This window comes from Drosophila sechellia, chromosome 3L (assembly GCF_004382195.2).
Source record: "Drosophila sechellia strain sech25 chromosome 3L, ASM438219v1, whole genome shotgun sequence".
Taxonomy (NCBI): Eukaryota; Metazoa; Arthropoda; class Insecta; order Diptera; family Drosophilidae; genus Drosophila; species Drosophila sechellia.
The window spans coordinates 12,766,584-12,788,114 of NC_045951.1; the positions used below are offsets into that span (position 1 = coordinate 12,766,584).

The 21,531-nt window shown below is 42.1% G+C and overlaps 2 protein-coding genes across 2 annotated transcripts; both read right to left on the reverse strand.

Annotated features, from left to right (window-relative positions):
- Window positions 1-12,664: 12,664 nt before the first annotated feature.
- On the reverse strand, window positions 12,665-13,502 carry LOC6605539 (ATP synthase subunit b, mitochondrial). Its single transcript, XM_002030331.2, has 3 exons — window positions 13,363-13,502; window positions 12,957-13,285; window positions 12,665-12,840 (listed from the first exon to the last, which is right to left on the reverse strand). Exons 1-3 carry the CDS (start codon window positions 13,376-13,378, stop codon window positions 12,727-12,729), a joined length of 459 nt encoding a protein of 152 aa, XP_002030367.1. The 5' UTR covers window positions 13,379-13,502; the 3' UTR covers window positions 12,665-12,726.
- Window positions 13,503-14,780: 1,278 nt separating this feature from the next.
- Window positions 14,781-16,183, reverse strand: LOC6605540 (fumarylacetoacetate hydrolase domain-containing protein 2). The gene has a single exon (XM_002030332.2). It carries the CDS (start codon window positions 16,016-16,018, stop codon window positions 15,002-15,004), a length of 1,017 nt encoding a protein of 338 aa, XP_002030368.1. The 5' UTR covers window positions 16,019-16,183; the 3' UTR covers window positions 14,781-15,001.
- Window positions 16,184-21,531: the final 5,348 nt, after the last annotated feature.

Sequence of the window (21,531 nt, forward strand, 5' to 3'; positions counted from 1 at the left end):
GTGAAAAGCCGACTGGGTGTGAGCTACAGAGACACGTTTTCAATAAACTTTTCGCCCAGACATATTCATATTTTATGCATAAATTCACACAAACGACATTCGAAATGGCCAAAGAAAGCTGCAATTGAAAAGGGAACTTCGCCAAAGCGCCGAGTGTCAGACAATTAGTGATCAAAGTGGTCAGAAGGGCAATTTTACACTGTCTATGAATAAGTGCCGTAGTTTAAAAGTTTGTCGAAAGAATTGAGCGGTTATAAAGTCTATTAATTGCAAAGTTGTTTCTTTTAGAAATTATATAAATTCAATTTGAAGAGTTCGCTAACAAAGTTCATATGAGGTCATTGTTTACTACGCATGTTTTTAGCCGAGAATCTTATCAACATTTCCCCATCGCGGTTGAAACCAATTCTGATAGGGGTACAACTTCAAGAAGTCGATATATGGACAGGGCTAACGGCGCCCTTAATTCGCAGCCACACACACACGCCTTAGACAAACAAAAGACCCTTTTTTTTGTTTCCAGTGCAGGGCTCAAAAATCAGTTTCCACCTGCATCCTTTCGGGGAATATCGAGCGGCAACAGTATCTGAACTCAGTATCTTCAACCTTTTCGGGCGATGAGGCAGGTATAAAACGCGTGCCCCGTCTGCCTCGATTAGCATTTGAAATCATTAGCCGGACTCGGTGCTGGGACTGGTTTTTGGGATCTGGGTACTGGGTATACTGGGATACTCAGTTTTGAGCCTGGTTTTGGTTTGGTTCTGGTTGGCAAGGTGCATTCTGCATTATGGAACCGCAGTCGTGGTCGACCGACCAACATCATCATCGCTCACATCGTGGCATTTATCTGGCAGTGTGCATCTTCTTTTCATTCTGTTCTGTTCTTCGCACTCGGCCGTTTTTGGTTTTAGCTGAAAGCCAGCGGCGTCAAATTTGTAAATGCACCTGGATTTCCTCGTTTGTTCCTGCCTTTGTCTGGCCTTCTTCTTTGCACACAGACAGTCCAGACAACGGGCCGATATTTGCTTTTTTGATATATGTTTTGTGGGCCTTGGTCGGCTCTCCTCTCACTCGTTGGAAATCCTTTGACATTGCAGCCGTTCGTCGGGGATCATCATCCATCAAAAATGATTGCCGAAAGATGCGTTTCTTGTGATTTGAATTTCAGATTCAGGCACTCAATTAGTTTAATTGCACTCCATGCAGCTTGTCCATCTCAGCAGGTGAAACTCCATTTTTTGCAAAGGATATAGGGGGTGCTGTTTGAAGAATAGAACTGTGTAATTAGCAGACCTTTAGAAGTAATTCAATAGGGAAAATGGTTTGCAAAGGTGTGGTTTTTATCCGTTTGTTATTCGTGTTTACAAATAATTCCCGGGCTTTCTATTAATGCGTCTAAATAGCCTGAGAATTATACCTGCACATTTTTTCTATTTTCCAAACTTAATTGGGAAAGCTCATGTTTAGCGGCTGATAGTACAGCCTGTTCGGACTATCATGAATCTCATTAATAATGTCTCCTACCAGTGAAAATTAAACTTTTCGTATCGAGCCGCTTGCTCGTATTTCAATGATAACGTTTATTAAATATTCTCCACCCGAAAAGAACGCCGATAATGTTAATCGGGCACTCTGCTTCATTTGGAGGCCTATCTACGCGGCCTTATCTAAGCCAAAGTTTCTTTTAATTAAAAGCAAACCAAAAAGCAACCCAAAACAAAGCCCCTCGTAGGTCTTTGAGCCAATGACCCGCATGTGTCTTGGCCAGCATCCAAACCAAGTTCAAACCAAGTCGAATCCCAGTCCAAACCGAGCTGCCGTTGGCAGAGACAAATGCAGCAGTGCACCGACACATTATTCATGCCGTTATCAGCGGAATGGTCGCTGTCTTGGACTCGGATTCGGATTCGGATTTGGATTCGGTTTGGAATTGGAATTGAGAACACTGCTCTGAAGCACAAGAAACACTTGAAAGTGGGGGTGAAATATGTATGCCACAACGCGGCCCAATTCAATACCAACTTAAAGTATTAAATATTCGTTGGTAAATTAATGCCAATTAAGTAAGATGTAAGAGCAGCCAATACCATTAAAGTAAATAAAACAAATAAATAAGAAAGACAGACGTTATCACTTGTACTTGTACTAGTGAATGAATGCATACTTTTTCCTGAACATTTATTTAATTGATATTCTAAAAATAAGTTTATGTTAAGAAGATTCGTTAGTATTTTGGAAGTAAAACCTCCACTTCTTTTATAACCGGATTAACATAAAATATCAATCCTATAATTGATATTAACTTTTATGTAAACAAGTTCGATAAAATCTTACTCGTGGTAACCAACCACATTTTTCTGAGTGCTCTTGTCTTGGCTATTTGCCAGTAGCTTTTGGCCAGGCTATCAGGCTGATCAGCTCGCTTGGTGGATATATTTTCCAGCTTGCCACCAAGTGGAAATCGTGCGCTATTTTGGCAATTTTAATTACGTCAGCGCGGCGGAGGGGCGGGGAAAACACTTTCCCATTCGGCGGAATGCACCTGCACACGTCAGAAACGCAGTTGATAAGGATCGGGATCGGGAGGAAATGCCTTCACGCATTGTCCTGGGACTGACCCCATAATTTCCGTAATCGCTTGCGTGTGCTCTGGACCTGCATTAAAACCAGTTTTTAGTTTACCTTTTTTAATAACGGACATCAACTTTGGATTTCGAGGCGTTTCTTATCCTTAAAGGTAGCGAGTTCGGGGATCTTTGGCTTACCTGTCGTCTAGCCATCACCATCACCTTCACCATTATCATCGTGATACATTGTTCCTTTCTGATCTCGGCCTTGCCTTTTTCCCCCATCCAAGAAATGTATTAATTAAAGCAAAATATGACTTTCGAACAGGTTCCTCCGTTGCACCGGTCCCTACCTAATTGGATCTCTTTGGAAAATTGTTTCACATAATTGCAGTGATTTTTTCCTTCATTGTTACAATTTTGCTCATTCTGATGAGTTGCTGTCAACTGGGATCTTCTTGAGTGGATTGCCGAGCTGTTAAGTGCCAGCGATTAGAGGGTCTAGGCGAAGGTCGAAGATTGTGGTTAAGAGTAATGTAGGTTTAATTAATTCCTAAAAATAATAAACAAGCCCATCATCGGATTCGCGAGATGTACCTATATCATTGCTTATTAAAGATTGCTTTACTTTTGTTAGCTTATGAATTTTATGCGCTTTTTTATGAGCAGCATAAATGTCGCCTAAAAGACTTCAATATTGAATTTAGTATTTAAAATTTTTATTTGAAAGCATTAAAATGCGGAAATCCAACAAAGCCTGGTTTATTGGGCAATAAATCAAAACCGGAACGATTTAGAATTATTTTTACGAAGAAAAGAATGCTGAGATGGTTCCTTGGGGAGCATAATACCTTCCTGCAGCTTCCTTGCAATTTGTCTCGGCCAACTTCCTGTGTCATCCCCGTCTTAACCACATAAGTCTTCCGCAAAACATTAGATGCGCTTATTAAAACCGTGACACAATGCTACCGGATGGGAATCACCCAGTGACGACTACCTTACCTGTGATGGAAATCGAACCCCGATCGAATGGCTTGGATATACAATTGCATTCCCCAGATGACAGGGCATTCGTTGCTCATTGTTGGCCAATTTCATGACAATTTTTCAGCAGCCATGTCTTCAGGGAATTCTTGCGATGCCAGAACACCTAGCTAAGACCAAAAGTCAGAAATTGTGCATTTGTTTCATATTTACTTGGGCAAGGCAGCTGTACAATTGGATTTCCTATCGAAGGACCATCAATGTCATGCATACAATTGTGAGCGACACATAGGGACTCGGGCCAGGATATGTGTGTGTGAGCATTGTTGTTGTGTCCTGGCCATTGGAAAATCTTGCGACATATCCGCTTCCTTTCGGGCCAAAGGCAATATTTGTCTTTCGAGTGAGTGACACTTTTGGCCAGGACTCTGTGTCGGTGGAATACAAAGGCTAATCCTTATGTTTACGAGGCTATTTACGGGTAGCGCGCCCATGACAATTTTTACAATAACCAAAAGAAAATATTGAATGGGTGCGGCAAACTGTTTGCTTATCTTCCTGCCGAAATGAAAACTATTTTGGCAAATTGCTTTAGAATAAAATTTAATTGGGGATTACCGGGCATTGCGACCGGGAAACTCCTCTCCTTTTCGCTTTCGATGTCTGTGTCTCTGGCTCTGGCTCTGTCGCCCCTGTAATGCCCTGTGTTATCCTGGCCTTAAGGCTACTTAGGGGCCTGTCTCACATATTACCCATATTACGTTAAATGGCTTCTACAGCAGCCAACGGCCAAGAGCAGAGTCCAAAGTCTGTAGTCTGCAGCTGGCCGTTTTGGAACATGTGTAATCATCGTACGTGTTGGCAATTGACAATTATTATTACGTAGTTTGTTGCCATTAACAGGATGTGCTACTGCTGCTGCTCCGGCTCCTCGTCCTTCCTGGTATCCAACTGGCTTGACATTGACCAGCCGGAATTTATAGAGCTTCCTCGCCAACTCGATTGAAACTTGATTGGCGTGGCGTAGGTTGTGGCAACAATTTACGCTACGAGCTACAAATTGTCGTACAGCATGATGCTCCACAAGCTATTGGGTTAACTATGCGTTTTGAATAGTGATATTATGTTCGACATCTGCAGTCTATAGATTTAATGGCAATTTTACTTCACAAAATAAGTAGTAGTTTTACACGTATGCCTGTATGCAATTAATAAAAAATGCACGCATTATAATAATTATAATCATTCAAATGATATTATATATTTTTCTCCTAATCTACTATCTACTATATTTAAATTGTAATAATCAGCCACCTAAATGTATTTCAGCAACCAGAATTCTTATAAATGTATTCAAGTGTTCCTTACATGGCAACATTAAATTTAATTTAAAGCTGCTTTAAAATCTTCCCACACTGAACTCCACGGCTCCTTCAGCTCCTTTGCCGATTGCCAGCTACCGAGAAGAAAAAAACCCATTTCCTTCCCATGGTATCCTCGCACTAACAAGGATGGCAATTAATCATTGCGTAAAATGTTCAGCGCAAAGTGCGCAAGTACTTCCGACTAACTGCGATTGATTTTTGCGAGCCAAGAAAAGGCGACTTCGGTTCCCACACCTAAGCAGCATCCTGGAAAGCAGCTGCTTTTCATCCTGTGAAAAATTCGCAGTGAAATGAAATTTTAGCAGCGGCAAAAGGCAACAAAAAGAAGAACATATCGGACGGGGGAGAAAAGGGTGCCAGACGCTGCACTAAACTTCCGGCTGGCCAAAAATGCAACAGGACCTGCTCCGAAAATGCAAGGATCCAGGACTCGCCGACTGGACAGGACAGTGGCGAACAGGTCCGGGGTCCGAGAACCGAGTTGGCTGGTCCTTCTTTTCTGCTTTTGTTTGTTTATTGCCACGTCAGGGCATGCCATACAATGTCCTTCCGGTCATTTATTAACGTCAATGAAATGCTATTGCCTGCCCTCGCTCACTCTTCGCTGCAGTTGAGATTTTACTGCTCTGATTTGCTTTGCTTTTTGGCCAGGACGCTCGAGTTGGCAACGATTTGTCGCCGAGTCAACACAACCCAGTCGAAGGTTGCGACGCGTCCTTCCTGCTTCCGCTCCTACTCCTGGCCGCATATATCCTTGATGCACTCATAAAGCCAAAATATTGCCAAATAGTAAATTTCGCCCATCGATGGGAGGAGAATCCACTGCAAGTTACGTGTCACTGCACAGAAAGAAATTTACAATATTTCTGACGTCTAAATTATTTCAATTTAATGATACAGATACAGATACTTTATAATATTTTTTCCTGTGTGGGAATAGAGTTTGATGGTGCATAAAGTTGAGACTTCTCTGCAGGTAAGCCATCCGACTACTTACCATAATTCTGATTGATTCTCCCGGAGATTTTCACAAAAGTTGTCTCAGCCTCCAGGCATCCAGCTACCGTCTTACTGGCTTATAGCTTTTCGGACCAGTTCAAGACCCTCATAATTTATATTTAATGATCCGCAGCTAGACTAGCCCTACCTCTAATTGACATTTAAACTGTCTACTCAGCCCGAGTGATATGATAAGCTGATTGATGTGCCCTCTGGATGGACGAACTCTCACAGAAGAGGAATTAAAGGTATTTTATTAATTGATGTTGGCATTGCCGGTTCCATTTCTCCCGATGACAACATTTGCTGCAGGTCAGGCATTTATCCAGACAGCAACCCAAAAACGCTAAACCCGAAAGGCTTTTAATTTCTGTGTGTTGTTGAAATCATAAATCAAAAGTGGGGATCGCATTCAGGTGGAGTCCGAACGAGGCAGACAAGTGGCTTAGGCTCTGCATCTCCGATAGCCGAACGAACATTTTGTATCTGGCGGATCGCCTGGCTAATCGGAGGCACACACACACAAAATTGAGTATCTGGTTGCGTTCGCCGAGCATCGGCATAAATTACACAAATTGCATTTCCATGTCCAGAACTCTGATGGATCATCGCCCGCGTCGCCATCGCTGCTCATCAGCATAATCGTTAAAATAACAGCGCAATGCACTTCGATGCTCGATGCTCGTGAGTGGCTACCGCGTTTGGTTTCAAGTGGTCCAATCTGCTACCCCATCTGCCCCCCATCCCGACCCATCCCGTTCCATCCCATCCCATCCCAGTCGTCCATCCATCCATCCATCCATCCATCGAAGCCAGAAGTCTATGCCCCAGAGGGACCAGGCTCAAATGGAATAAAAAACACACACCGAAATGTTTGGGGCGCCGCAGCCGATGGCATCTCGCATCCAGTTGGCTTGTTTATTGTGTCGGGGCTGAATTCGGAGGCATGTTTAAACAGCGAAATGAACTTGTGGATAAACACCATTATGGTTATTTGGCATCCACTTTGGGTCGCCGCAACATTCAGCCTCCGATGTTTGTCGCCCTACAGGGTATGCCGACCACCCCACTCCAGTCAATTCCACTCCACTCTGGCCACTGCATCTTTGTGGGATAATCTCAAGGCGATGTCCATGTTTGAGCTTGATTTAGTTATTTAATGCGGCATTGACATAAGTGCACTTTGCGACTCAAGACCGCGGCTCAAGATCGGTCTCCCAAGTGATTCCGTGGGCGAATCGCAAGGACAAGGCAAAGATGCACTTCACGACTTGGGACTTGGTTCGATGGCATGGTAATTGACGGAAGAACACCATGACATCCATCAGAAGGAATGAGCATTGAATTTAAATGAACTTATGTAACTTCTAAGGTTTGCATTCGTATTAATTGAACTAAACTCACCTCAGAGTAGAATTAGAGGTAAAAGGGTATGCATTTATACTTCACTTATGTGGAAATATAACCGTGTGAACATTTTTCTATACTTCCAGTACTTTCTTATCGTACCTATTGTACTCAATTTTCGTAGAAACTTTAAAGGATTTACCAAGCACGTGGGCTAATATATTATTGTCATAATATAACAACACAAGTTTAAGAATGGGATTATCTATTTAGTACGACCTTCGAATGTCACTCAATGAATATATTTATCTGAGAGATATTTCTTAATGGATCCCAGAACTCTGCAGGTTCTGTCCTTTGTACTTTGCTTTACGGCTCAATTTGTACTTTATGGACTGTAATTAAGAATATACAGGAACCAGCTAGGTCCTTCAGCTAACCTTGAGGATAAGTTAAATGTGTTTATTATCAGCGCACGCCTTGCATTCGCCTCTTGGCTCGATACTGCGCATGCGCGGCGCGTGGTTGAGCGAAAAACACTTATTATCCTGCAGGACCTCAATTATGACTCAAGGTTGCTGCGCCCTGTGTGTCCTGATGTCATTGTGCAATTGGACCTTGACTTGGCCCGAAGGACAGGCAACCCATTCGGAGTGCCGGCTAATTGTGCACAAGGTCCTTGGCCTTGGGTCCTGGATCGTGGCTAATGGTCTGTGCATCCTTGGACGTTCGCGTGTGTGTCCAGAGCTGACAAAAGTCGCCATTGTTCGACATTAATTGCACTTTTCCAACCGAGTGCGTGTCCTTGCTGGTGGCCCGTCGTCCCAGGGATAAGTCAAATTAATGCTCCACTGAAGGACATTGGCCAGGACTTTGTGCATCCTCCGGGAATTGGTGTGAAAACTGACAGCTTGTGTGTGTGTGTGTGTCCCTTGTCATTTCCTGGAATGTCCTTGAGCCATATCGCTCATATCGCTGTGCAAAAAAAGGGACTGAGTAACAACAGAGCGCAAAAGGGACGAGTGCCTGCTGCGAGTTTATATTAGATAAAAATTTAATTTCGCCTCGGTTCGTGTGTTTTTGTACTTGGGTGCTTAGGACTCAAAGCATGTCCTTGGTGTGAACTGTCAATAACCGAAGTTGGGAGCATAAAATCCGACACACTCTCCCTGGGTTGTTGTAAAAATGCAATTATGATTGTATTATGGTCGCCTTTGTGTTTACTCTAAGCACTCGTCCTTTGTTCGTTTGTTTGGCATCCTGTACTCCTATATTCCATACCAGGCAAATCTCCCCATTCCAGCATAGCCCGCATCCTCGAATACGTTTCTCTATCTGGGCAATCTGGCTGCAGTTTTGCAGTTGTCATCCAAAATTCAACATGCATCCATTCGATACTCAATGCTGGTCGATGGCTAATAAATTATCCACCTATTATCCTTGCCAAGCAAACTTCCTTTTTGTTCAAGGGATTGGCTTTGTGTGTGGTTTGTTATCGAGCAAACCTGCATCCTGGATGACTTCTCTGATTCCACGATTCCAGGTGTGAAAATCACCTTTCGTGCGTTTTAAATGCAAACGCAATAAATTTAAACTTCTTTAAACTGATAGCTTTGTCATTTGAATAAAAACCTCTTGTTTAAAAAAGAGTAGTTTAAGTCAAGCAACCCTAGCATTATCAAGAGGTAAAATTCCAATCTGAATATGCATTGTGTGTCAACGTAAAATAAACAGAATACAGATTCTATAAGCTACAACAAATGCGATTATTTATTTATACAGTAAATCTTGACATCCTTTTAATTCAGATCAACTTATCCTTCTGTGCACTATTTGCCACCCTTCCTTGATTACATCACTACTACACCAATCCTTTTGGTTAACCAGGTTCAATGCAACCACAAATTCGCCGGGAAACACCTACTAACTTGACCTGCACAATTGCGAGTGCGACAACGAGTTCCGCATCGAATCAACCCTCTAGGCAAACAAAAAACCTCGATACATCGATAGTGAGACTGGGCAAATATACCAGGATATATCATCGTGGTCACCCCTCAACTGTACACAAAGTGTGCGCAAACAAACTCAACCCCTCTATATCCTGGTACCCCCAACTTCCCACACCCAAAACATAAAACCCCTCTCGACTGCACTTGAATCGGTTGCAACATATGCAGTTGATGTTTTTTACCAGACTGCAATGTTTTATTATTTCTCTTTTTTGCGCTCTGCTTTGCTTTGTTCCACCCCTCTGGATATAAAAATATCTAAATTATGAACTATGACAAATATTATATTACCAACAGGACGGAAGGGAATACGCCTCCTTCTGGGTGATTAATCATTGTGGTAAATTGTGAAAAAAAAAACCAAAATAGCAAGGACGAGAGAAGAATGACAAAAACGCTGCATTTTGTTGGCCACTTTGTTCAAACTTTCAGACGAGAGCAGTAGAAAATGCAGGCGGGCTATGAACAATTTATTGCCATAAGCCGCTTACGGAGTAGTCCTCCTATTGTTGTCACTCCTCTTGCTCGTTTTATATCTACTGGATACATAGAGTATTCCCAGATGTCCGTTGAGTAGGCAACTCTCGCTGCCGTCGACACCGCTCAAAGTGGTCACATTAAGTAAGCTTAGGTCTTAACACTATTTTTTTCAGCCATCTCTCTGCACAGCGAGGGCTTCTCGTGTGAGTGCTGAAGGGTTAAGGCAATTAAAATTGAAATCACTCGGTCAGATTTACTCTGATTTGTTGACTGCAGTTAATTGCTGATTAAATGGACTTAGTCGCACTCAACTGCTCGCAATGAATCGGTGTTGAATGGTGATTTTGCGGAGTGTTTGATTTTAAGTAGGTTGATGATACTAAGCACTTAAAAGTGTGTTAAGTAAGCCAACATAAGTAAAACATAAGGGTTTTTATAATTTTACTGCTTGGTTAATGTTAAAATGCATTATATTTGCATAACACATTGTTTGCTTAAGAGTAGTATTCCCATAGTATCCAGAATGCGACCCATTTCACATTAGTTCACCAGGTTATTGCTACCCATAAAGACTCTAATCTCTTTGAAGCCGATCCAATTTATGAACAGGAAATTCTGGACAAATCGAAATGGAGCTGGCTCATTTAACGCAACTGGCCAGCTGACATTGCAGGACAGTCCACCCTCATAAGGTAGCTTGATAATGATCTGTTATTGGGAAATTCCTATAACAGAAATAATTGCAAATGCTCAAAAGTTGACGGGGTCAATGCGTTGCTTACTTTATGTACTTGAAAACGAAAGCAAACTGGACTTTTCACTCTATGCGGGAAACAAAAAGGATACAATTGTCGATGGCGAGTGGAAAATTATTAAAGTGCATCCGAACATAAATCTAGTGTGACGCATGCGTTGAGGGAAATGGGTTTTCCATAACTGCGCAACGGCAGCTGCCACTGTTTGGCACACCCTAGTGAAAATTCCGAATTCCGAAGGGGTGGGGAGAAAACCACCCTGATCCTAGCTTAGGGTTATGGTAAGCACCCCAGCATCATCATTATCCTGATCAAACGCAAATGTGTTAATTCTCTCCCTTGCAGAGACTCTCTTCCCCTTCTACAGCTCTTATCAATCTGCCACTCGACTCCGAGCTGTATGCCACATTTGTTCACCACATGCCAGCCAGAGAAAGAGCTATCCTTCCCTTCCTTCCCGTTGCAACTTGTAATTTATGCCCCGAAAGCATCCATTATGAAAACATCAACACACATTGTGCAAATCAAGCAATTATCGCAGGAAATATTCTACATAATTATCGGGCGTTAGAGGATTTCCATAGTTGCCATATCTTCCCTACAGGACATTGGGTTATAGGAAAAAGGCACGCGATGGGCTTAGTTTGGTATGTGAAATTTTAATTCTAACGGAGGGAAACTGCGTGTGCTTAAATCCATTACAAACCACTTAGGCACTTTTAAGCATTATTCCTATCAAGATGGGATAATCAGAAGTCAAGCTGTGAGCAAATGTACATAGTAGTTGGAAAATTAAAGAGGAGGGCGGTATTCAATCTCTCTTCATATAGTTTATTTACAGAATGCCCAATTTAGATCTACAAATTATTAAAGAATTTTATAGTCAAGTGAAACTTGTTGGTCAAATTGCCTAAGAAACTTTTTCAAATTACATTTTTTTTGGACAAATTCACAAGTTGAGAATTTCATTTCTTGGAATGTCAATTTGCTCATTCGAATGCCCAAAAAGGTGTGATTAATGGCCCCAAAAAAAGCGAATAAAAATGAGCAAGAAATTTCCGTTTGATGTTCCACAGACGTCGGCGGTCAAATGTCACAACACCTACGCCAGAAAGTGCAGAGTAAACAAAGCTGGGAACATTTCTCTTTAGGGGCATTCAATTTGGCACCGACAGGAGCTGGCTTTTGTGTATGCAAAATACATGACAGTTAAATGAAAAGAAAATAACATTTTCCCAGCACACAAACACACACATGCACATGAATGAGAGCGAATCCTGTGCTGATTTTGACAACTTAAGTGTGGAGGAGTCGGAGGTCTGAAACTCGAGGAGTTCCAGCCACAGATCTCAAGGCACATGAAACGTGGCCACATTTTTCGTTGGGACTCGTTTGCTTTCCGTTTTTGTGTGTTTTGAGTTGTATGTTTTTCTGTGTGTTTATTTAGATTTCGTGCCTGGCAATTGGCTTTGGCCACCCGAGGGTTATCCTTTGCGGATCAAAGTTGAAATTTATACATACAAATGTCACACCTCTCCAGGATTATGTATAACAAAGCAGTAGCAGAAAAAAGGAGCCCGAAAGCAAAAAACAAAGCAAATTTCTGCATACTTCGGCATTGACTTTGGTCGGGATATGTGTCATATCCACACCGCCAGCATCCGCATCGCCAAATACAAATTGTTAAAAAGATTATGTCGTGCCGGAGGAAAAATAAGGAAAGAAAACGAGAGGAAAATCTTGTTTTCTTTTTTCGCTCTCTGGCATCCTTTCATTGTTGCCGCCTCTTCCTGGTTGGGGGATCCCCTATTTTGTTTGGCAACTGCTTTCAATGCCATGTTCCTCGGCATGTTTTGACTTTGGCTTGTTGCGAGTTGCTTGTGGTGAATATTACGACATGTATTATTTTATGTGCTCCATCCCCACGCCCCGCATGGAGCTTCCATCTAAAAAAGTGGACAACACTGCCAACTTCATGCCCGGAAAAAAATGTGGCAAGCATACAAGAGGAGCTATGCAAAACTATTTATCATACTACTCTCTTTAAGCGTATATAAATATATAAATGAAAGATTGAAATCGCTATCTATTGTTCAATCATAGTTCTTTAATTACATCTTAAACAAGAGCTCCTCTTACACCCAAATTTTATTATTTTTTACATGGACAAATTGCAATAACTAATTCAACAAATCGACTACACGTTTTGATCGGCATTATCCTGGCTAGAATTCTTATTTCCGTTCGAGGGCGAGATGGATAGGACCTTGATCTTAGTTTCACGACTCTTTTCGTACTCGGATTCAATTTTCTTTGAGAGATAATAAAATGTTAAATTAAAAGTTTAAATATCACTTAAAAAATTGATATTTTTAGTTTCAATTTGCACAATTTGTAACATTTTACTAAGCTCTCCGCTGTACTTACAATAATCTCGCCATCAGCCCACTTTACAATCGCTGGAAGAAGCCTAATCACAGCAAATGTGGTCAGGATACCGATGGTGATTCCACTGCTGTAGTAGCCGTCCTCCATGATGCCCAAGGATAGGCCGCTGTGCTCGTGCTTAATGGCACAACAGTCGCCGGAGCAGATATATGCCAGCAGGCCTACGCCCATGGGTCCTTTAACCCAATTGTCGGACAGGAAGCCCGGGCGAACCTTTCCGGGACTTCCATGTCCAGGGAGCCTCCTTAGTCCTTGGGCGGAATGGCTGGCAGCCGAACGAGATGTAACCATAGTCAAAGGACGTAAGGCTATTAAAGTGGGAACATAAATTATTATTATTAAGTACTAATAGTATTTAGGCACGTTGACCTATTCTATAATTCACCTAATCTCGAGAACATTTCAAAAGAATGTTGTATTGAATTTGTTTTAACTAACTGCCGTAAAATGGTAAGTATATGGATTAAGGATTAATTGAATGATAGTAATTTTGCAAGTGGAAGCTTAGAAAAATGACAGTAAATGCGAGAGTAACTCTCTTAAATCAGGAAAATTTAATAAGTTATTTGTCGTATTTAAGTTTTGAGTTACTATAACAAATTAATATTTTCCTTTAATTAGCGCAGGCCTTTGTCGTCGACGTTTTCCATGCCAAACTAAACATAAGCTTGCAGAAAGAAACTGGCCTAGATTTTGGTTCAAAAAGGACCAGGACTAAGCCCGAAAGATATCCCAAGGATACACACTTCGTACAATGAGAGAGGGTGGCGAAATTTTGTCGCTAAACAAACGGGAAGAAAATAGAAGTATCCCCGGTACTATGGCTAATTATGTGTATTTTAAGTTTTTGGCCAGCTCACTAGTTGAAATAAACGGGCAGAAGAGGAACTGGAATGGGCCCACTTCGCACACAATGCGACAACGTCAGCGATGAGTTGCATAATTAAAAACTTTACATTCTTCTATTTAAGTTGCCGTGCGCAAAGAAAAGATACAAAATTATGTACCCCACTAGCTACATTTTCCGCCGATTCCATTTTCCTTTTTGCTAAGCAAATAATTGAGAGCGAGACTGGGGGTGGTGAAAAGTTGGCTTATAGGGAAAACATCTTTAAGTTGGCCAAGGCAAATAATGGCGAACGGAGGCTGGGCGGAGGCCACAAAGGACCTTTTAACGCTGCTGCAGAGCACAAATGCAGGAAACAGGATATTGGATCATTTAGCATTAAGGCGCCGTCGCCTACCGACCCAGTCACACACCCTCATATTCCACCGCCCTCTTTGTCCTGTTTCAATGCGAAACAAGTTAAGCGCAGCGCGAACAATAAAAAGGGAGCAGGATTCAGGGATCCAAGGACTCGAGGAGCAGGAGCAGAAGCAAAGGCATTGGCAAAAGGACACGGACGGAACGCGTTACGCTTTAATAACTTGCCGCAGGATTAAGTCCTGTGCAATGAGATGATAATGCGCCGTGGCTTTCGCAGCGGGGATTCCCCATTCTCCCCTTTGTAGGCGCCGTGTTTGCTGCTTGTGACTCTCTGAGGATAATGTTGATTATGCTTGGGCGTATCATAAAAGTGTAGCCATCACCCAATCTTTGTGGCCGCCCCCTTCCTGCAAGCCATCGAGTCAAACAAATTATATTACAAAATGATTTTCCCGCCACCCATCACTTCCGCGTTGCATATTAGGATCCCACCAGTGGCTTCCCCCTGGACATGGTTATCTGGCTTCATCCTTGGCTTGGCGTCGGCCCAAATTTATTGGCCAATAATGACGATGAAAGAATTTGCGATGGGGAATTTGGGGACATACGTGATTTTTATTCGACTTGTAATAACAATTTGATTCATTCAACGTATATTTGTCTTGACTTTTTGTTTTGTTTCTTTCGGTTAAAAACATTGACAATAGTACGATCGAAGATCGTTAGAAACCACTAGTGTGAATTCAATTAACATACATAGAAGGTTTCTTTCAGTTTTTAGATTATCCTTTGGCCGGACACAATACGTACGATTTCATCAAGAATAAGAATTAACGACTTTATTGCACATTTTGCCTAAATTTTGAATTTCGCTCTCGATAAGATCGCCGGGCTTCAAAAAGCATGACGGATGACGAAATGCACCAGATCCAGCGGGTGTTCCCGTTAGTATAATGTCGCCCGGACAGAGAGTTAGATAATGGGATAGGCGGTGAATAAGGAAGTCGATCTTGAATATCATATTACGTGTATTGCCCGTCTGGCGCTCCTCGCCATTGATGATTGTCTTGATCCACAGATTGTTTAAGTCTGGCACATGGCACCTGTGCACAATTATAGGTCCCAGTGGGAGGAAAGTATCCATGGAGTGACCGCCCAGCGGAACATTCCAGTCCCTTGCCACGATGTCCTGGACCACCATGTATCCAAATACGTGATTCAGAGCCTCTTTGGCAGACACTTCACGGCACCTTTTGCCCATAACCACGGCCAACTGGCAGCCATAGTCAATGTGTTTGGCCGAACTATGCGCCCGTATGTTGTCCAGAGCACCGGTTATCGAGGAGGCGAACTTGACGTGAAAACTCGGCTCCCTCGGAATGGAGATGTGTTGCTCATCGCAGTTGTCCACATAGTTGCAGTCCACGCCAATGATCTTACCGGGGGAATCGATGGGTGGCAGCAGGCGGAGATCCACTGCCTCCACATCTTCGACCTTCATGAATTGCACACTGTCCAGCAGGCTGACCATGCAGTACCTCTGCTGGATGAAGTCCATCATATTGGGGGCTGCGCAGGTTATGCTCGATAGCTCCGCCATTTTGCTGCCATCCTCGGAGACCATGCCCAATCGCTTCACCTGCTCATTGGCGCGCCGGTACTGCATGAATCTGCACTTGGGCAGCACCTGTTCACTTGGTTTAATGTCCACCACTGCGGCGGCTGGGTGATTCGTCTGGAGCTGACGGAATATGTGGTTCTGGAGATGCTTCTCGGGACGTGGCAGACACCACTTGGGTATGAAGTTGCGAAGGAGGTGCATAAAGGCAGGCATCTTTTCATCTGTCTTGACAATTCAGTTATTGGTGTAATTTTGAGAAGCGTTTTCAGACAATTTTGTGCGTTCCTCAAATTAAATATAAAATAGCAACCTTAAGAACTTAAAAAAGAAAACATTAAGTGTATGTGGCTTGATGAATTATTACTACACAATGAAGTGTTGTAAGGCAGCCTACTGATATTTGTATCTTAAAAGTATTTAGTTACTACTTTACACATGTAAAGAGCATTATTAAATTGTTTCTTATGATAGTGAGTGTTAGAATAATGTGTCTCCATAAATGCTAAATGGTATATAGAAAATAAAAGATGTCAATTTCCAACGACACATCCTTAAAGTGCGAGGACCCCCACTTCAAATGTCAGCAACGCGTCATGAAAATAATAAACATACATGTACGCATTTTACCCTGGGCTTTTGTTTCCGGATCCGTGTGAGCTTATTATTTCTTTTATTTACATAATGTATCCATCCAGGCCTCGTTTTCCTCTTGTGAGCAATTTACATAACACGCTAACAAATTTTCCAGTGCTGATCATCGTGGGGGCGTCGGGGGCGTGGTTTATGTCTGTGTGCTTTGTCTTATTTGTTTTTATACGCCAAACATTTGGCGGCTTTTATGCGAGGAGGAGGTCATGAGGTTTGATTGGCCTGGTGTAGTTCAGATCGGGGTGTTCATGGCTCCGCTTGATGGGCAAGCCATAAAATTAGTTGAGGGGCGGAAGGCATTATTCTTGGGGCCAGAAAATGGGGGAAAGCTTGATGGCTTAAGGGATTTTGGGGGGACTTCTTGGCTTGTATGGCGCCCGATCAAAACTCCTTTGAAATGGAGTTAAAATGTGGAAAGATTCAAATTAGCAACTTCTTTTAAAATTAAGTCAACAAATGGCTTACTAGAAAGGCGTATACTCTTTAACAAACAGAAATTTCTTTAAAATATCCCTAGATCTAAATAGTAGTATTAATGGTTAACCAAAATCTTCCGCAATTCTTACCTCATCTCCGATCTAGATCGGCAATACTGGGCCTAAGTGGAAAATTCAATTTAAATAAATACTTATCGGCTGTGTGTTTTCCTTTCTCGGCTTTAATAATGCCATCACATCGGTAAGCGAAAACAAAAACAGGATTTATCTGTTGTGCCTGGCAATTGGATTAGGTCAGGAGTACTTTCATCAGGGGTGGATGCCGCACGCTCCACTGAATCCAGTTGTCCGGATTGAAAGTGCAACTGCAACTGCGAGTGGAACTGGGAAGGCAGTGTAGCCTTGAGAGAATCCAGCCAGGATGCATGAGCCAATTGTCCTGGTCTATCTCGTCTATCGAGGCTAGTATCTCAATCTGTATCGCTTACATGTCTACTTGACAAGGTCCTTGTTGGCTTGTTCAGTTGGTTTTTCTCTCTCCATGTATGTGTGTGTGTGTGCGAGTTTGATTATTTGCCAGGATAACATCAACACACCGAGTTGAGGTTTACAGCTGCCCGGGACAATGATTGTGGTTGTGCCTGCGCCTTGATCCTTGTTTTCATTGCGTTTTGATTGGATTTTTGTACGGCCTTCTGTTGCCTCAATTAAGCCACATTCGTGCCGCCCCCCTCTTTCCACCTTCCATTTCGCTGCTCTCGGCTTGTTTTGATATTTTATTGCTGTCGCAATGTTTGTTTATTTTTGACGCCGCCATCAAACTGCAGTGCGGCATGGCCACCTCCTCCTCGTCGTCCTCCTCCTTGATCCCCACCCCCATTTTTTTTGGGGTGAACCTTTTGTGCGGCTGTCAATATGTCAATTTTCCTGCCACTCTGGCTGCTGCTCCTTGTCATGCTTTCTATGACACAAATTAAGTTCGCATTGTCGTCGTGAGTTTTGCGTTTCGCATTCATGTTCCGCCTCGATTTGATTCCATTTTGATGTACACTCACTCGTTCGCCATTTCCTTCGATATTCGATTTATATATTTTTATTTTGGGCCGATCGGTGGTGGCTATTCGTGGTTCAGCGTTCGGTGCAATTTCGGCAACATTATATTTTTATTAAATGCAATCAGCAATTTTCGTCCTTTTGTGTCCTTTTGATGGCTTTGATGGTCTCACAGCTTGATTAGAATTGTTTAGGCAATTAAACTCATATGCTTGATTTTCGTTTCCGATTTTTCTGTAATTTCCAAAGGTTTTTTCTTTTTTGCTGATTGCTTTGTGCGGGCTCTATATGTTCGATTATGGGGGTACAGTTTATCCAAGAAATATAAGTAAATAATATACGTATATACTCCGTGGTAAATATACTCAGTTTAGAGTGAATATTAAATGATTGAATATTTTGTATAGCAAATAAAATTATTTCTCTTTGGCTTAAACCAAATACTAAAAGCGTATCATAGAAAAAGGTTCAAAAAAAAGTTCTGACTAATGTAATAGATTATTAATTCCATAAAAATCTACAATTTGTTATAACAAAATAATTAAAGCATGGTGGTTTTAACTCATCTTTTTTTATAAACATATATATCTGTGCAGTGGTAAAAAATGGTCCATCCCATAGGTAAATTCGTAAGCCAAGCGTTTTAGATATCTGATGAAGAATGGCTGAATTCGGTCAATGGAACCACACTCAACCATCCCTATTTTTATTAGTTTTACTCGATTTTTATAGGCGCCGAGTTTAGCATCAGTTGGGCTTGGTTTTGTTCGTAACAAAGGCCTGGCAAATTTGCAAATTGAAAGCATTTAATTGCAAATTGTTTTATTTTTTGGAGCGATGCGCTGGCAAACAAAAACCGCCGCAGATTGGCGCGACTTAAACAGCGGTCCGATCATAAATCCTTGAGAGCATTGGGAGCTATGTGGTTTTCCTGAGGATTGAGGATGCAATCGAGCGGCGGGGGAAACTGGCCACAATTTCCGTTTTCCGGTTGCAGCAAAGCAGCAGCGCCTGCAGCTCAGATTCACTTTTTGCGCGCAGCCAGCAAATGCAACAACAAGGCGAAACATTTTGCGGTTTCTGGCGCGCATATCCCCCTTTTATAGCCCCCTCTCCAGAAGACCCCTTACCAACATCGCCATCGAGCTACCACAACGCATGCATAAATTATTATTTCCTCGACTCGCCTGCCACTTGCTGCCAAATGTTGCTGCAACATTTCTTGCTGGCCGCGCTCGCTCGTTGCAGCGTTTTGCATATGACCCTGCAAGGAAGTTGGGCATGTGGAGTATGTGATTGCAGTGGCAAGAAGATAATCAAGAGTTGAAATAACACGATGTTAATATAAATAATAATAGAAATAACTGAGCAGCAGGACTCAAATATATAAACAGCTATCAAAATAAACAGAAAAATACAAAATAATTTATTTGCAATACCTTTATTATTAAATGTCATTATATAACATATACATATGTACTCAAGAGAGTAACTCCACTTCGGATACTTGTCGTCGAAAAACTTTATCTCTGTCCGATTCACTCGTCCTGTAGTCCCCGTTCTGCGTTTTCTCATCGGTACGTCATTGCTTCGCCTGCGAATGACATTTGGAAGTGGTTTGGTTGTCCCAGTTACCGCCCCACTACCCTGCCACCCACCAGCGCCCCTTTTAGCTCTGCAAGTGCCACGCCCACGCTGGAAACCCTTGGGTGTGTGCGGGGGTATAAAAAAAGATGAACACAAACATATTTGAGCGCTTTTGTTTTGCATTTTTATTACACACACACTCTGACTCACATAAACAAAAATTCGTTTTGTGGTTTTTATCACGCACAGACAACAGAGCAACTTCCTCCACAACAGATCCCTCCTGACCATACTACATATAGACCATCCTACCCTCACTCAACCCATCGAGCAAACTGCTTTAATTGGAGTCGATGGTGTTATTTATATAAATGTTTGCCATTTCTCTTCGTTCGCCCAGTTTGCATTTCATTTTTTTGGCAGTTTAAATTGTAGGCGTCATGTGATATATTGGCCATCGGTCCTCGGGCTTTTGGCTTGGGCTTGGGCTTTTGGCCCTGGATTCCCGAACTCGAGTACCCGCTCCTCTGCTGACCTTGTTCTGCATGTTCTTTTCCCTTTTTACTGCTTTTTGTTGTTTGGCCGAAAGTGCTTTATGTGATGTTTAAAGTTGAAAATATGGCTGGCAGGACATTAAAGTGTGTTTACGATGTGGTGACCCATATAAGTGCGATGTTCTTATCGCAGCAGCTTTCAGACTTTGGCTGTTGAGTGCTAATATACTGAGAGAAAACGGCTACATAAAAGGGATAAGTTGAATATTAATTTTTAACACAATCCTACGTACATACAAAACTAATTAATTCTTTTTCTTATATTAGGAAAATTAATATTTAAAAAATTATCTTTATTTTTCTAACGAATTCTTAAAACTTTTTCAATGATAAATTAAACGCTTTCTGAACAAAAAACAACCATTGTGGTATAAACACTCATAATCGGCGTGTTAGATAATCCACCACCTGTCCAGGCATAACCAATTCTAGTTTCCTTCCTCCAGTCGCGACTCCTTCAGCGGATTGCCAGCAATGACCTCCAAGGAGGCTGGCTCAATGTCAAGGGTACCTGGGGCAGACGTCTCCCATGTGCTCCTGGAGCCATTAGCTCAGCTCCCTTGAAGGAGAAACGCAGGAGAAGCCAGCCATAAAACCGTGAAATCACATACAAAGTGCATTTAACGCGCCACATCAAAAATAAAAAAAAAAAACATGTAGAAGAAAGGCGACCAGAGAAAAAAACATTTTGGTTTTAATTAAAGAATAGAAACGAATGAGAGCGAAGTGTGTGGGGAACATATTTTAATTTAATGTTAGCTGGAGACCCAGTAAGTACTTCCGTTTACAGGCTAGACGTGCCACACACATATGTGTCATTGCCACAAACAACTGCAACAAATTCTCGACTCAATTTCAGAAAATGATTTAACGACTCCGTTTGGGCATGAAATTGCAAGGAAGTGCCGGGAGTACATGATGCTCCCCCGATCCCAAGTCCTTTGGCTTATTTCGAGACGAGTGTTTTAAATGGGGAGCTACAAAATAAAAAATACAAAAAAAAAAGCAAAAAGAAAAGAAGAAAATTAAGCGAATGTCCTAGGTCCTGGGACAAAAGCCATTCAGCAGCGGCATAGGAACTTTATCACTAAGTGGGAAAATCTGTTGGATTTTTTAAGTGCTGCATATATGGAAGTTGGTGGGGTAAAAAGGAAGACCCTGCTCTATTGTCCTGCGACAAACTCCCCTGGTTTCAAGTTCGTGTTGTCTAGGGACGACCCGTTTTTCGCTTTGTATCCCGCTTTGTTTTGCTGTTTTCAAGGTGTGCTAAGGAGGCGTAAGCACCAAACATTTTCATTTACTTTGCGTTTTTAATCACGGTTAAAGGATATGTCAGACAACCGCTCGTTATTATATAGACGAGCTGGCTCTGGCCCGGTCGGTCCTGTCTGGCAGGATGTCAACGCAAATTCAAGTGAAATGATGCACAAGACAGTGGCAGCAAAGC

Bases quoted from the DNA above. Each gene is read 5' to 3' on its own strand.
- LOC6605540 (XM_002030332.2), bottom strand. From the start codon at position 16,018: ATGCCTGCCTTTATGCACCTCCTTCGCAACTTCATACCCAAGTGGTGT.
- LOC6605539 (XM_002030331.2), bottom strand. The intron at 12,841-12,956 runs GTAAGTACAGCG...TATCTCTCAAAG, and splicing joins GGGCTGATGGCGAGATTATT to AAAATTGAATCCGAGTACGA.